Source organism: Odontesthes bonariensis, chromosome 3 (assembly GCF_027942865.1).
Source record: "Odontesthes bonariensis isolate fOdoBon6 chromosome 3, fOdoBon6.hap1, whole genome shotgun sequence".
NCBI lineage: Eukaryota > Metazoa > Chordata > Actinopteri > Atheriniformes > Atherinopsidae > Odontesthes > Odontesthes bonariensis.
Genome location: NC_134508.1, coordinates 22,127,118 through 22,139,733, shown reverse-complemented (window position 1 = coordinate 22,139,733; position 12,616 = coordinate 22,127,118). Strand labels below are relative to the sequence as shown.

Below are 12,616 nucleotides of genomic sequence, written 5' to 3'. Positions count from 1 at the left end.
GCTAGACTTTGCTTTTATTTACAAGTTGCAGGATGATCACAGATTCAGTTATGCTGCAGCATTAGCATATTATTAAACTGCCCAGTGCACTTTGATTTTACAATTGATCGTATAATGTGCAGATCTGATTACTTATCGACTTGAAACATTTCAGATTGACTAATATATCATTTAAAGGGAAATTTCAATCATTTGATACAATATGTGGTTTCTTTCTTTCAAAAGATTGACGACATGCCAAATTCTCTGTAAAAACCACCTCTTCCTCTGTTGCTTATTATTAGCTGAAATCTTACAGTATGCGTTGTTTTGGTCCAAGCAGATTTCTTCTTCTCAGCCCATAGTAACGAGCTTTACACTGTACAGTCGGTGTCTCTTAACTGGCACCCTAAGTGTTGAAAAGAAAGAAGGGTTGTGCGTGATTACACCAGCATTCATCAGGATGATATCGATACAATCTTCAAATAATCGGTGGAAACAAATGAAGCCGATCTGTGACTTACAGCCAAGGCGGACTTGACTGCTTGTAACTGGAAGAAGACTCGCCCTCCCTCTTCTGGACACACCATCTTCAGTTCCTCTCTACTCATCCCAAGTAGCATCGAGCCGCTCAGCCCGCCCAGACAGCGCACGGTGCTGCAGGTGATGGAATTGATGAACTCAGCATGCGGGTTAGTTGATGTGTACATTCACAAACTGTAACCTGCACTGGTGGCGTTTTCGAAGTCACCCCTTTAAGTTAAGCACTTTGGCAGATTTATTCACTTAAAGGAGCCTTTAAAGCATCACAATTGTTATAATCTTATGTTTAGGAGGCTGCCAGATTTGGACAATTACGCTGCTGTAATGATCCCAAGCTCACTGCCAAAAAACATTCAGAATTTTCAAGAGAATGAAAAGTGAATAAAAGCCATGACATTGTCAAGTACTCTGCCCAGTTTTAGCCCAATCTCAAAGGTGGAGCGACAACTCTCCCCGAGCAGCTAAAAAATGTAAAACATGTTTCCAAGAACTTGAATCCTCCTTGTAAAAAGAGGGAGTAAACACATGATGTATTGAAAAAATATTGTTTGAATCTCAGTAGATGTAATGCTTTTTATTCAACTGTCATCATCTTTCTTGCACAGTGAATATAAATGGTCTCATATAAGCAAAATAGTTTGTTGCTCAGTTAAGAAATAAAATAATTATTAAGAAGTGATGCAAATTTCAATCATACATGATGCTGTCGCTGGACACTCCATTTTTCAATGAAGGCACAAAGGCAGTGGCTATAAATAATTCAGAAATGTTCAATTTCATATCCGACTTTATGACGAAGACCTCATGTTTTAAACATATCTGTCAAGTTGAATTCATTAGCATAATCTTTATCTGCATTAACTGAATACCACATTTTAAATCTTTAAATTGACTTACATTTGGCCAAAGCCCTTGTCTTTGAGCCAGGCTTTCACTTCTGGTGGTTTGGATCTCCTTGTTAGGACAGGAGACACCTCAATGGGCTTAGAAAATAGAAGAGTGACACACTGTGATTTTTCCCCTCATTTTTGTGGACAGTTTCTGTCGCCGCCCTTATCTGAAAGTGGACTTTTCATTACATTAAGTTCATGTTTAAAGACATTCAAATATAGCACATCAAGAATAGTAGTAAAGTCTGGAAATGGATCATCAGTGCTGATGGATTTGGCTTTTTTTTTCTTTTTTCAGATTATGTTGACCTGCCGTGCTTTTTTTTGTTTCTGAGTGGTAACCACCTCATCAGGCTGCCCATTATTAGCCTCCAGGATATTATTGGGTACATAGCCTTCCTCCCCTCTGCTATTCCTCACTTTCCACCACTGCTTCGACTTGTCCAGCAGCTGCAGATGAACAAAGCAAAAAGGAGTTTTAATCCTGCAGAGTTTTTGGTATTTTGGATGTAAGCGTCATTAGAGATTCAGATAATGAGTGAACGAACAAAAATAGAAACTCACCTCAACCATTTCTCCCTTTCTGATAGTGAGCTCTCTATGGTTCCTTGAAATGAAGTCATACTTCACGCGCATTTTGCATATTTTTTCCTCCCTTGTGCTGAAAAACAGGTAAAGATCAACAACTTGGAGCACTGAGGTGTAAAAAGTTCACATTGCAGTGGAATATAATTTCAGGCTGTGCATACCGGGATTTTTGTGGAAGAGGTGCAGGTTTCCACTTGTTAGAAGTCTGTGGAAAAAAAGTGATTAGTCACTGATATTTTGCTTTGTTTTGAATACAACTGAGAGCCCGTGGTAAGAAAGTATCATCACCTGCCCATTTGTGCCAAAGGTTTGTATGGGTGGTGTGGGTGATGTGGGTGGTGTGGTTGATGTGTGACGTGAATATTGCGGGCTTGCAGGATATTGCGGGCTTGGTGCAGGTCGCGGACTCTCCTGTCTGCTCTCAGGTTCACTCTGTGCAGGTGCTGCAGATATTTCACGGGGCTGCCAACCATCATAGAACTCCAGAGTGTATGTTGGGATGTCCTCATCATCCTCTGGCCATTGGGTGCTATTTACATAACCACACCCGATTATCAGCTTGACACCGAATCAAATGATGATGTAAAAATCCATTGGATCTTTGACGGTTTACAATGGATAAAAGCAGCACACCTGGGGATGTTCCAGGCATCTCCCAGAGTTTGCCAGAGCTGGTCCTCCTCTGCAGACGCCTCTTCACTCAGGAAACGGACACACTGAGGGCTCAGCAGTGGTGCCACAATGGTGGGAGGCATACCTTCAGGACAGTGAGATACCACCTGGAGAAGAATGAAAAACCCACTCAGGATGGTGACGGTTCTCCAACTACTACTACTATTACAAAAGCAGAGGATGTTTGCCTCAAAAACTAGTTGTTGACAGGACCATGAAAACATATTGTTCAGTCAGTTAAACAAATAATTTTAATGAACTTATCTACACACTGTGGAAATATTAACATTAACATCACATGTGAACAGCGGTCAGAAACACTGAAATAAAATACTGAAATCAAATGTACAGTTACTTACGTATGCTAATGCAGAGAACAAGGAGTGGACAAATTCAGGATCACTGGGATTATGAAGTTTTCCTTTGAGCTCCCCCTACCAAAAGTTACACAACTGTGCATTACAAGTTGAACAGGAGACATACAGACTGCAAAAATAGCTTGTAAGTGTGAATAAAGACACAAACCACAAGGTTGAAGCCAGATTTGATTTTATGGAGACATACTGCAAATTCCTCTGCAGGCGGCATGCCCTCCACAACTAAAACACATGAAAATGTATACAAGATACAGTATGTGGAATGTACACATTTAGATACAGCCTAAATGTATGTTTTATATGAAATTACCTTTCCCTTTTTTCTTTTTCTTCTTTTTCTTTGTATTTTTGGCAACTGCTGCAGCGACTTGCACCATGAAGATCTCTATGTCATTTAAAATGTGATTAAAAATGTCCTGTGAAGAAACAAGAAATTTACCAGATTCTTCGTCCCCTGAAAGATAACGAACATCTTTAACTTTTCAAATGTGCTACATATAACAAGTCTTGTCTGCAGTATTTATAGACTTCATGGTATCAGTCTCACATATGAAGGACACTCACCACATTCCTGTCGAACTCTGTGTAGGGGCGAGGAGGGGAAGGGGGCTGTGGTGATGGTACCACTTGAGGAAGCAGCATCCTGTGAGGCGCTTCCTCCTCTTCCTCCTCGTCCTGAAGCAGATGAAGTTCAGGCTCAGGAAAATCATCCTCTCCTGGACAGACAGACAAAAACAGATATGAAGGAAATGCTGTCGTTGCTAACATAATCTGTACATCAGCTTTATGTCCCTGTGTCTTCTTTGAATGTGTGCATTATTCTAAAGTTGCCAGTTAGTTTTTTTCTGCTCATGAACAATCAACAAACAAATTCTTCAGAAAGACTACGTTGAAAATAAAAAGGGAATACACCTGTGATGACTAACAAACAAAAACATAACTGGATAGTCCTGACTGTGAAGCACGGAGGTGGGAGAGTGATGGTATGGAGCTGCATCGGTACATAAGGTGTTGAGGATGGATTGATCAAATTAACAGCTGACCAACAAGTCCTCTAATAGATACAACCAAATAATAGGTTGTTTGTACATAAATTTAGATACAACTCATAATGGTGTCTCGTAAAGTACTGCCCCCATTAGCAGCTGGAGGGAAATACGACTCGCATGAGCTTTTTTCCATGTCAGAGCAGACGACATTCTCAAGTCTTTTGTTTAAAAAGCCACAAAGATCTGACAAGAATGACCAGACAATATCTCAGTATTCAGTCAATACGACAACAGCCCTTTACTATAACACTTTTCTCACTTCCTGGTTGGATTTAGGCTAAAACATAACTTGAATAGGATTAAGAAGCAATCAAGGTTTAGACTAAAATGCATTCTTTTTACAACGCAACCATCACGTTCATCAATGCCACTTTGCTTGTTGCCTTGGTCACATGAAGACAGAACATGCTATGATGAGACTTTACCTCTTCCTGGTTGGCTTCAGCAAGTAACTTTATTTAGGGTTAGAAAACAATCATGGTCAGAGCCAAAATACAAAACTTTTTAAAGCAATTTTTTTCACTTCACATATAGTTCTCACTTGAGGTCACATATTATTTACCTTTTGGGGAGGATAGGGAGTGAGTTTTCTGAAACGTTTTTATTTTTTGCACTATTTTATTTTTTACAGGCTCACCATAGTCAGAAGGAATCGACTCTGGCACTGCAGTGTTACGAAGGGCTGCTACCCTGTCATGTCCACCTGTAACTCTTCCATTGCTGCTTCGCAAGTAGGATAAAAGACACATTAAAGTAAAACCAAAAAAGTCAGCAAAGCTGGAGTATTTGTACATGCTGACTTAAATGTACCTGAGGCCTGAACCCTCTCACCTGTGTGACAGTGCTCGTGATAGATCCTTTTGAACATAGTCAGCCTGGAAACAACAACAAGCATGAATTAGCTCATGTCTATCACTTCACAAACATTAAAAGCAGCATCCTTTATTAGTGTGTCCGCACCCTGACATCCTCACACTGGAACAGATAGACAGTGGTGGTGCGTTTTCTTCTGGACTGAACTGACACAGTGAGCAGGGAGCTATACACTTCAGAATCCAATATGGCCTTCAGCTCCTGGATGTCACTCAAGGAAATGGACTCCAGCTCCTCCTGAGAAAACACAGAAGTGTGTACATAAACTACTGTTAGAGGGGTTTTGAGAGCAAGTATCTTCTTGTTAACAAGTCAGTGGTAAGATGAGAAACCAAATGGGAGAAAATGTTTTAATTTTACCCGTTGGTGTGTATGAATATATCTGTACCTCTTGTTGAGGACCATACGACCTAAAAACATTCATTTGTGGAATAAACTGGACTTTACGCTGAAAGTCCATGCCTTCCTACCCAGGTAGCCAAACCCTTAGCTTCACTGCATCAAAGGATGCAGTGGATAATCATGGTGTCTGTTGGTGTCTCAGGTTTTTTTTCCTCCTCGTGCTGTAAACAGTGATTCATTTCTCCTGCTTTCATTACTATTCTGGTTTCACTACCACAGACTGCTGTTTGTAAGGACTGTTGTTCTCTAAAACACTTGATTAGGCTGTTTTGAGTAAAAATAATGTTATGTTGTGTTGGTGCTACTCTTGCTTAGATTTAATATTTGAATCCTTTCCACATCACTACACAGTGTTTTCACAAATTAAACAGCAGCTAAACATTTTTAAAAGAGGGATGTGTATCCTACTATCCAAGCAGGGACCTATAAAGGATAGTTGAGAATGCAGTCATCCCCTTCGCTTCATCAAGCTGACTTTCATCCCGACAAAGCAGGCTGCACGGTGAGGATCATGTTCTTTCATTTCTCCAGTGCTTTTAATACTATTCTGCCTGTACTGTTATGCAAGAAGCTGCAGAAAATACAGGTGGACGCCTCCACAACCACCTGGATTATTGATTACCTGACAAACAGACCACAGTTTGTGAGACTGAGGGGTTGTGTGTCAGTAGCATGGGAGCATTACAGGGGAGTGAACTCTCATTCTTTCTCAGTTTTCCAGTCCTGTCATCTCCAGAAATAGTCATATGACTGCAGTCGTTGGGAGAATAATCACCTCATCTTGAACATGAACAAAACAAAAGGAGATGATTGTGGATTTTAGGAGGACCAGGAATAAGCTGTGTCCATCCTAAGAGAAGAGGTTGAAGTGGTTGAGGAATACAGATACAAAGGAGTCTTCTTGGACAGCAGACTAAACTGGAAATATAATACCAAGGTTGTATTCAAGAAAGGACAGAGAAGACTATATCTTAAGGAAAATTAGGTCGTTCACTGACTGCACCTGTCATGATCTGTGATTTTTGGTGTTCCGTTTTTCCCGTCCTCTAAGTTTCCAGTCGTTTCATGGATTAATCATTTGGTATTTTGGGTCGATGTTCTTAGTTTGCTTACTTTATTCCTGCTTTCAGTCCTGTGTTTAGATCTTGTTGTTACTCTTGGTATCCACAGTTTCCCTGTTTAGTTCTCAGCTTCATTACCACACCTGTCTCCAACTCAGTCAGCCACAGCTGGAGTCACTTTCTCATTAGTTGCCCTCAGTGTAGAATTCCCTGGGTTTATCTCAGCCCTTGTTAGATCCTTACTGTTACCTGTTCTTTGTCAGTTTTCTGCTTACCATTTTGCTGTTTCTCAGGTTTTTCCATTGTCTTGTTGTTTTATTTTTTCAATCTTTTGTAGCTTAAGTTCCTTGTTTTCCGGCTAAGCTGTGCTTTCTGTTTTTTTTGTTTTTTTTTTTCAATAAAGATAGTATTTTTTTTTCACTGCTGTTTTTCCCCATTTGGGTCCTCTAAACCAAACTCTTTGGACTTTGACAGCACGAGACATTGCATCTTAGTGCAATCTGCTTGGCATCAAAGTAATTTAAAAAAAAACTAAACAAAATTATACAGAAGGCTGGCTTTGTGCTGCTATTTATGCGACATAGTGTTGAAACGGAGTGTGTTCAGTCAGAGGCTTCTTCAGCTCTGCTGCATCACTGAATAGTACAGGAGGTCAAGCCTGCCCACAACAATAATCATATGCTAAGACTGATGACAAATAATTACAAGTTAATCATAAATTTAAAAAAATAAAATAATAATAATAATGATAATAAAAAGGATTCGATTTGGTTTCTTTTTTTGTGAATCAATACATTCTGTAGGTAACCTCTCCCATCCGGCCTTACTTTAACTTTATTACTTCTGCCCAGGCGCCACATGTTGTTTACCTTGCTTTCAATGTCTGTGAACAGCAGGTTAGCACCATGCACCTCCAGCAGCATGTTCTGAGCCCACACACGACCCATCTGATCCAGCAGCTGCAGACGCTCCACACAGTCTTGGACGTTTCTCAGCTCTTTCCCATCCAGGTCACAAGTGAACAAATGCTGCAACACAGAGCCATAGAAACTCAAAAGTTAGCATGGGATGATTCAGAGCAACAGATTTTTATGATGAAGTTATCATACCTCCACCCTGTAATTAAATTTGTCCATCATCTTGTTGACTGATGTTGCGTACTGTCTCCTCTGCACTGTTGAAGCATAAAGCAGAGCTATGATGGATTCTTTATAGATAGATAAGTATATGAACTCTTTGAGAGCAGCAGTGTTAACTCACGGTAAATTGACTTTGCGCTGGGTCTTGACAGGTTTGATATTTGTGACGATGCCTCATCCATAGTGGAATAACCACTGTTCACACACAAAGAAAAAAATAATGAGAGAATTGATGAACAAACAATTATTATATCAGTTATTAAAATATCAGTAGATGACTTGATAGGATACAGAAACATTTCTGAAATACATACTTTGACTGGATGGACCCTGCGTAGCTGCTGCTGTCAAAGCCAAACGGACTGTTATCCCTGAACATTTTGTTCGGACACACCTGCAGTATCACACATAACAAGGGTTACGCCCCATAAATGTGACAGCTATGCGCTGACTCGCAAATGTACATCTAAACTAAAACCACGAGGCCCTTATTTTAAGAAGCTATGTGCCATTTGTCTTCACATGCGGCGGACTGAGGCTATGAAATAACACGTTTTGTTCATTTGTGAATGAAAAACAGAAGACATTTTACAGTGTCTGTTCACTGTCACCTGGCAACACAGGGCGACCTCATGTCACTATCATACTATCATGTCTCATAAAAAAAGTCTAACTGTTTTACATTTCAAACATAGACAAATAAATGGTCTGCACTGACAAAATTAAATGAAATCAACACATTTCAAATCACTAACATTTTGTTTGTTAAAGAGCATTTTACACCAACGCACAAACTGTTAATCAAACAACTGCTTCACCCAATTTTCAGTGCTTTCTTAAAATGTTTTGATTTCAAAAAATAAGAAGGACATTATGATGAGGTGGAACTCTCGTGGACTAATTGCCTTAAATGAATTCCACACTCGCTGTAAGCCCCATCATTCACAGAAAAACAAAGGAATATCCAGTATTGTGTCCCAAACACTCACCTCTGATGTTTAGAAGTTGAATATTGCTGTTACTTCCTCACGTATTATTAGCACTTTAGTAGAAATGATAGTTCAGTTCATGTTTTACTCCTGCACCTCGACAACAGGAACACAAGACTTCCTTATAAACGAGGAGAACAAAGTCCACTGCCAGTAGCAAAATGATCCGAGGGATAGCGAGTCGTCACAGATAAGGGTGTGAGATCTTTATTCTGGCATCCTGCTTGAGCAAAGGTTATGGAGATACAGAGGAAATCACCTCATCTCCTAGTTTCCAGGGCTTTAGATGAGAACCCGTGATATCAGGCTGCATTTTATGATTTTTCCATTTGTGAGTAATGAACCAGAATATCCTCGTTCTTTTTTCCTTTTACTCCACGTCATTATTCATCGTCAAACTGGTTCAGTCTTCCTTTAATTGTTCGGTCATTAACGTTAAGACTTAACATGCTAACTGAGGCCCGTTGAGTCTGAGATGTAGCTCTGGGTTTGTTTGTTTTTTTGTTGCCATTTCTCTGTCTCGAATGTTTTCCACTTGTAAATAATCTTTCTCACTTTAGAATGATGGACTGTGTGAAAATGGCTTTATCACCATTCTCAAACGGATGGGCATCAACCATCGATTTTCAAAGATCATCACTGAGGTCTTTCCTCCCTGACATTGGTTACCACACGCCTTCAGATTCAGAAAAACTTTATTTGTCCCAGAAGGGCAATTTGTGTGTAGCGTACCCAAACGTATGTTCTGACAAACTCAGGCACGTTCATAACATACTGTCATCACCACAGGACCACAGGGTCATATATAAAAAGAGAAAGACAACATAAGGATAAGGATCCTTACAAAGTAACTGGTAAACAAATAGCTAAAAGACGAGAAGTGCTAAACAGAAATGAGTGAGATTGATCCCGATCTGAGCTGAGTTACCTGATAGCTGAGGGAGCAAAAGATTTAGTAGTATTTGTTCTACTCAGGGGCAAAAGAAAACAGCGACCTGAGGGCAAAATCTTGAACTCCGATGCCAGGATGTGATTGTGATTGTTAATCATGTTTTTGGCCTTTTTAATTACCTGATCACCCCAGAGTGAACACAGGTGCCTGATCCCAGTGACTTTACAGCAGATGTTTACAATGCTGATGAGAGCATTCCTATCCTTAAGAGATAAATGCTGAACCAACAAATAAAAGAGAATGTTAAATGACTCTCAATAAATGAGCAATAAAAATGACATGAGATTTGTTTCCTCACGTTAAAAGAGTTCAGCCTCCTTAGCAAGTGTTCTCCGTATAGCAGTGCACTCAGTATTGGCATCAGATTTCAGCTGATGGTCGGATGTTCCAGACGAGCAAACTGCTAAAACTTCTGTCTTTGTAGAGGTGATGCTGATCAGTTCATCAAGTGCATTTGACCTGCAGCAACTGGCTGCTTCTTACTCATTATTTCCAATGGAGGCAGGAAGGGTGTTCCAAGTTTTTTCACACACTGCTTCTGGATTTTAGCTTTCTTTTTTATCTGATGACATGGTGTAATAATTGTTCATTAAGGATTGTATTTACCTAATTAAAGACCTGCTATGGATCAGATGATTTTTGATCATTTCCTGATACGTAAAACCGTAGAATGGAAAGAGCGTGAATTTTCTTTTTGACACAACTGTATTTGACGCCAATACCAACATTTACTTTTAACTTACTTCTCTGTCTATGTTTTCCCACTCGATTCTCAAACATGACTTATTTGGACTCTGTATCTATTCATTTGGCCCTCTGCTTCTATGTTCTCTGAGATGGTATCACACAGCAAATCATTAACCAGGATGAATTCTTCAGTCATGTAATCAGCACAAGGTACAGCATGACACTTTTAGCTCAGAGGATCTCACAAATCAGCCATGAGCTGGGTGAAAATCAACAGGGTTTACATCCAGAATATCAACAGAAACAGTGGGTACGGAACAAAGTGTAAAAGTCACAGCAGTAAATTACTGCTCCAGTGCTTTAAGTACTGCAACACTGTAAGCAAAGCAGTGCTGTAATAACAACCATGACATGGTGGTTGCACTTTGATTAGTGATTATTTCCACATTGCTACATTATTCCCCATTTACACTGCATTTCCTCATTATCTTACATATAGAAGTATTATCTTTAAATCTTACTGTAAAAAAAAGATTTAATAAAAGATGTAACTGACCGAGAGAAAACATGAAAAACAATTAACAAAAATTATTCTTTCATTGATGAACCAAAATTGCAATAACAATTATTTACTTCATCCATTTGTGTGGTTATGAATGAACAGAATTTTTTTAATGAACAGAATTTATCGGTCAAAGTATCAAATAATCGTAGTTCAGATATGGTCATTTAGTCAGTTAGTTTATATACTGTCTCGTGTTCTTTTTGGTAGATATGTTGCATGTATTTTGTGAGTTGGAATAGACACTTGACAACAGAACGGACTCACCGGACTGGAAGTGTTCCTTGTTAGATGACTGGAAACCCAATTAATGAAACCAACTGAACAACCTCACTTTGGAGATGCAGTTTGAAATCAGTCATACAAATAAAACAATAAATGAGCTCATTTAAAAATGTTGAAATTCTGAGAAGAAATATTCTTTTATATATGAATCTTTTAAGTATTTTCCTCATTTTTCTTTTTGCCCCATTACAAACCTTTTCTATTATATATAATATATATTCGTATGTATGTATGTATGTATATATATATATATATATATATATACATACATACATACATGATTTAAAGAGTACTTGAAATTAATACATTAAGAAATGTGCAAACAAATCTGGGTATTTATTTTCATTTCACTTCACATATCTACATTTTTTTATTTACAAAGATGGAGCACTGTGTAAAATATAAATGAAACAGACGGCAATGATTTGCAGCTCTCATAAATCAATATTTTACTCACAATAGAAAATATCAAGCATTGGATGTTGAAAGTGAGACATTTACTAATACATGATGAATATTAGCTCATCTTGAATCTGATGGCAGCAGCAGCACGTCCCAAAAAGGTTGTGACGTGACCGCAAAAGGCTGGAAACATAAGTGGTGCCAGTAAGAAACAGATGGAGAACATGTGGGAAATTATTAGGTTTATTTGGTAAATCAATAACATGATTGGGTATAAAAGAGCAACTCAGAGAGGCAGAGTCTCTCAGGAGTAAAGTTGAGCAGGGGTACAGCATTGTTCTGTGGTCAGACAGATTAAAATTTATTTTTGAAAATCATGGAGTCTTCATCCTCTGGACTAAATAGGAGAGGTACCATCCAGCATGTTATCAGCCATTCTAGGGAAGGCCTTGCTCATTTCACTAAGACAATGCATCTATTATATCAGCCTGGCTTCACAGCAGAAGAATCTGGATGCTGGGCATTTGGCACATTGTGAAACTTGAATCCTACATCAGCCAAAAAAGAAGTAAAAAAAAAGAGGACAACATTCCTCCTCCAAAGGTCAAGAGACTGGTGTCCTCAGTTCTCTGACATTTACGGACTGTTGTTAAAAGGGGTGGGGATGCAACACAGTGGTAAACATGACGCTTATCCCAACTTTTATGAGACATGTTGCGGCCATCAAATTCACACAGAGCAAAAATCTTTCATGAAATATTGAAATGTCTCTCTTTTAACACATGCTTTCTATGTTCTGTTGTGAATAAAATGTTAATTTATGATATTTGCAAATCACTGTATTTTTTTTATTATTATTTATCTTTTTGGAGCTGGGTTTGTATCTTCACACATCTTTGTTTAGTCGCATCTTTTTTTAAAATAGTACTCCCATGACTCAACAGTTCAGAGCCTGTCTTTGCCAACAAATTGAACTACAACAAATTAGATAATTTTGTACTGAAACCAGGCCTGCTGCTGTTCCAATAAACCACTCAAGGTCAACTGTGGTGTATTAGCATATCTGAAAGTCGTAACTTGCAGTCTACCTCCTGCAATGAATGTCTGTCAGCCGCAGAACACGGTTACGTAGTAAGCAAGAAAATATTTAGTACAAAAAACCCCAA

General features: G+C 38.9%; 1 protein-coding gene across 1 annotated transcript; it reads right to left on the bottom strand.

Annotated features, from left to right (window-relative positions):
• Nucleotides 1-437: 437 nt before the first annotated feature.
• On the bottom strand, nucleotides 438-7,952 carry eps8l3a (EPS8 signaling adaptor L3a). Its single transcript, XM_075459986.1, has 18 exons — nucleotides 7,888-7,952; nucleotides 7,695-7,768; nucleotides 7,544-7,608; nucleotides 7,304-7,462; nucleotides 5,059-5,208; nucleotides 4,930-4,973; nucleotides 4,736-4,821; nucleotides 3,614-3,765; nucleotides 3,360-3,465; nucleotides 3,198-3,271; nucleotides 3,032-3,106; nucleotides 2,634-2,779; nucleotides 2,289-2,529; nucleotides 2,162-2,205; nucleotides 1,977-2,073; nucleotides 1,758-1,862; nucleotides 1,420-1,505; nucleotides 438-636 (listed from the first exon to the last, which is right to left on the bottom strand). Exons 1-18 carry the CDS (start codon nucleotides 7,950-7,952, stop codon nucleotides 438-440), a joined length of 1,968 nt encoding a protein of 655 aa, XP_075316101.1.
• Nucleotides 7,953-12,616: the final 4,664 nt, after the last annotated feature.

Excerpts from the sequence above, each read along its gene's own strand:
- eps8l3a (XM_075459986.1), bottom strand. The coding sequence starts at position 7,952 with ATGTTCAGGGATAACAGTCCGTTTGGCTTTGACAGCAGCAGCTACGCA. Across the intron at positions 2,530-2,633 it reads GATGCCTGGAACATCCCCAG|CACCCAATGGCCAGAGGATG; the intron begins GTGTGCTGCTTT and ends TTATGTAAATAG. Across the intron at positions 2,206-2,288 it reads CCTTTGGCACAAATGGGCAG|ACTTCTAACAAGTGGAAACC; the intron begins GTGATGATACTT and ends TTTTTTCCACAG.